The sequence below is a fragment of the Plasmodium reichenowi genome, chromosome 12 (genome assembly GCF_001601855.1).
Source record: "Plasmodium reichenowi strain SY57 chromosome 12, whole genome shotgun sequence".
NCBI classification, from domain to species: Eukaryota; Apicomplexa; class Aconoidasida; order Haemosporida; family Plasmodiidae; genus Plasmodium; species Plasmodium reichenowi.
In genome coordinates, this window is record NC_033657.1 from 566,730 (window position 1) to 569,684 (window position 2,955).

General features: G+C 18.3%; 1 protein-coding gene across 1 annotated transcript; it reads left to right on the forward strand.

Moving 5' to 3' along the window:
- Nucleotides 1–374: 374 nt before the first annotated feature.
- PRSY57_1215200 (serpentine receptor, putative) lies at nt 375–2,444 on the forward strand (the record flags this gene model as incomplete). Its single annotated transcript, XM_012908579.2, has 1 exon — nt 375–2,444. The coding sequence occupies one exon, from the start codon at nt 375–377 to the stop codon at nt 2,442–2,444; it is 2,070 nt and encodes a 689-aa protein (XP_012764033.2).
- Nucleotides 2,445–2,955: the final 511 nt, after the last annotated feature.

Sequence of the window (2,955 nt, forward strand, 5' to 3'; positions counted from 1 at the left end):
AATTTTTTTTTCCTTTTTTTTTTTTATGTACTAAAATAAAATTAGAATATAAATTTATATTAATAAAAAATGGCACACTTTTTATGCTTATAAAAACGATATATATAAATATGAAATATTAAAAAAAAATATATGTATTTATATATTCTTTATTTATATATGTTAATAAATTTGTTTGTTTTTTTTATTTTTTAAGTGAAGAATATATAATTCAGATGAAAAATGTATATATATGTATAATATATTAAATAAATATATTATATTATATATATTAATAATATATATATATATGTTTGTATATATGTTATATTTTTTTTTTGTGGTATATATTTTTATATGTGCTATTTTTTCCTTCCATTTATTATAATTTTAAGATGGTGATATGGAAGGGCAATGTAAAAAATAAAATATTGTTTTTAATTTTTGTAGCTTATTTTTTTGTTTTTGTTAAGATAAGCAATGGTCAGTTGATTAAATTGGATGGTCAGAAAATTAACACGAATTATATTCTTTATGTTTTGAAAGGTTTATATATATTTGGAGAGAATGAAAGTCCCTATGTTTTATTAGGAAAAAAAAAGGATATGGATTTTAAGGCAGCTCATGCGATTTTTGAAAATGTGGGTATAAGTACGACAGATAATAAGAACACGAAATATTTTTCTTTTGAGATGGGCGAGACTACAAGTGATAATAATAATAATAATAATGAGAATAATAATGAAAATAGTAATAATTATAATAATAATAAGGATAATAACGACGGTCATAATAATAAGTATGACCATAATAATAATTTTGACCATAATAATAATTATGACCATAATAATAATTTTGACCATAATAATAATTATGACCATAATAATAATTTTGACCATAATAATAATTTTGACCATAATAATGACAGTACACAAGAGAATACGAACCTGCCACAAAATAGTTACAACAATCATAGTAATAACCGGAATAGTTCAAGTGAAAAACATAACGATGACGATGAAGATAAGGATAAATTCAAAATAAATTTATACAAAGATAATCCTTATCTACGTAAAAAAAAAGAATATAGATACTCTGAAGACGTAGATTCTTTTGTTACGCCTGAATTATTTTTAGAATTAATCATAATGAAAGAAAAAGATTTTAATAAACATTATTTACCAAAAGATCATGACATTTGTTGTTATATGCAAGAAGAAGGAATAGACGGATATGAAAAATATACATGTCCTGGCAAAGGGTACTTGAAAAGATATGTGGATGAAGAGCATATGTATTCGTTAAAATTACCTGTATATTTTATAAATGATAGAATAAAAGATGATACAAATAATAATAATAATAATAATAATAATAATAGTAGTAGTAGTAATAATAGTAATAGTAGTAGTAGTAGTTATTTTAATAATATGTATAATTTGAATAATGGTAATGAGATGAATCATGAAAGTTTAATAAATCATCTTAAAAATAAATTTGTTTATAATATTAAAGATACAGATGTTTATGCTTTATTTTTATCAAATTGTTTAGATAGTAAAAAATATGAACTACATTTACATGGGAATATCCATATCTTAAATGATTATGGTTATTTACCAGGAGATAAAGTATCAAAATTAAATTTATATGTATTAAGTATGATAATTTATTGTATTTATTTATTTATATGGTCCTATTTATTAATTAGAAACAAAAATTATGTTATAAAAATACAGATTTGGATTTTAGTATGTGTATTTTTATATTTAATAGAAAATATTTTTTTATTTTTATATTTCTTATCATATAATTTATATGCCAAAGTTAATAATGAATTATTATTTATATCAGTTTGTTCTAGTATCTTAAAAAATGTTTGTTCATATCTTCTTATATTATTAGGATCATTAGGATGGGGTATTGTTATTCCTACATTAGATAGAAAGACATTTATTAAAATAAAAATACTTTTTTTCTTTTTTATTATTTTTGATTTTATTAAACAATTTGTAGATATGCATTTAACAGATACACAAATTAATACTGGATATTTTTTTTTCTGTATAATACCTGTTACAATTATTTATTCTATTATATATATATGGGTTTTTACTTCAGCTAGCAAAATCATTATACAATTAAATGAGGATAAACAATATGAGAAATTGAACATGTTCAAAAATTTTTTTAATGTATTAATATTTACATTATTATTTTCGGTTATAGCATTTATAATAGACATAGTAGTAATGTTATATGTAGATAATAGTATATGGAATTTAAAAAATTATTTAAGTGAAGGAATTATTAGTTGTTTATTCTTAATTATATTAACAGCCATGTTTATTTTATTTAAACCTTCTGATAGGCTTAAGAGAATATCTCATTTTACAGAAATTGGAGATATGGATGAAATGGAAGATTTTTCAAGTTTCAAAAATTCAATTGAAGATATATCATAACTAAAAGATATATAATTTCTTTCTTATTTACTTTTTTTTGGTCATACATATATATATATATATATATATATATATATATATATATATATATATACACATAAAGAAGATAACCGAGATATATAAAATCTCATGTATATATAACTATTATCATATTTGTGAAATGTGCAAAGTATATAAGTAATCTATTTTACATATAAATTGAAATATATAAAAAGATATTTGATAAGATATTATTACTTTGTATAATAATTTGTGTATATTTTATTATGATATTATTAAATCAATTATTAAAATATATATATATATATTATATATATATTATATATATATATAATATTCCTGGTGATTTATTTTTTTTTTTTTTTTTTTTTTTTTTTTTTTTTTTTTTTTTTTTTTTTTATATATATATATATATATTTTAAAAAAATAAATATTTTTTATTTAATTTTTTTCCCATAATTTTTTTAAAAAATAAAATATTATTATATATTTTATTATAATTATTATTTTT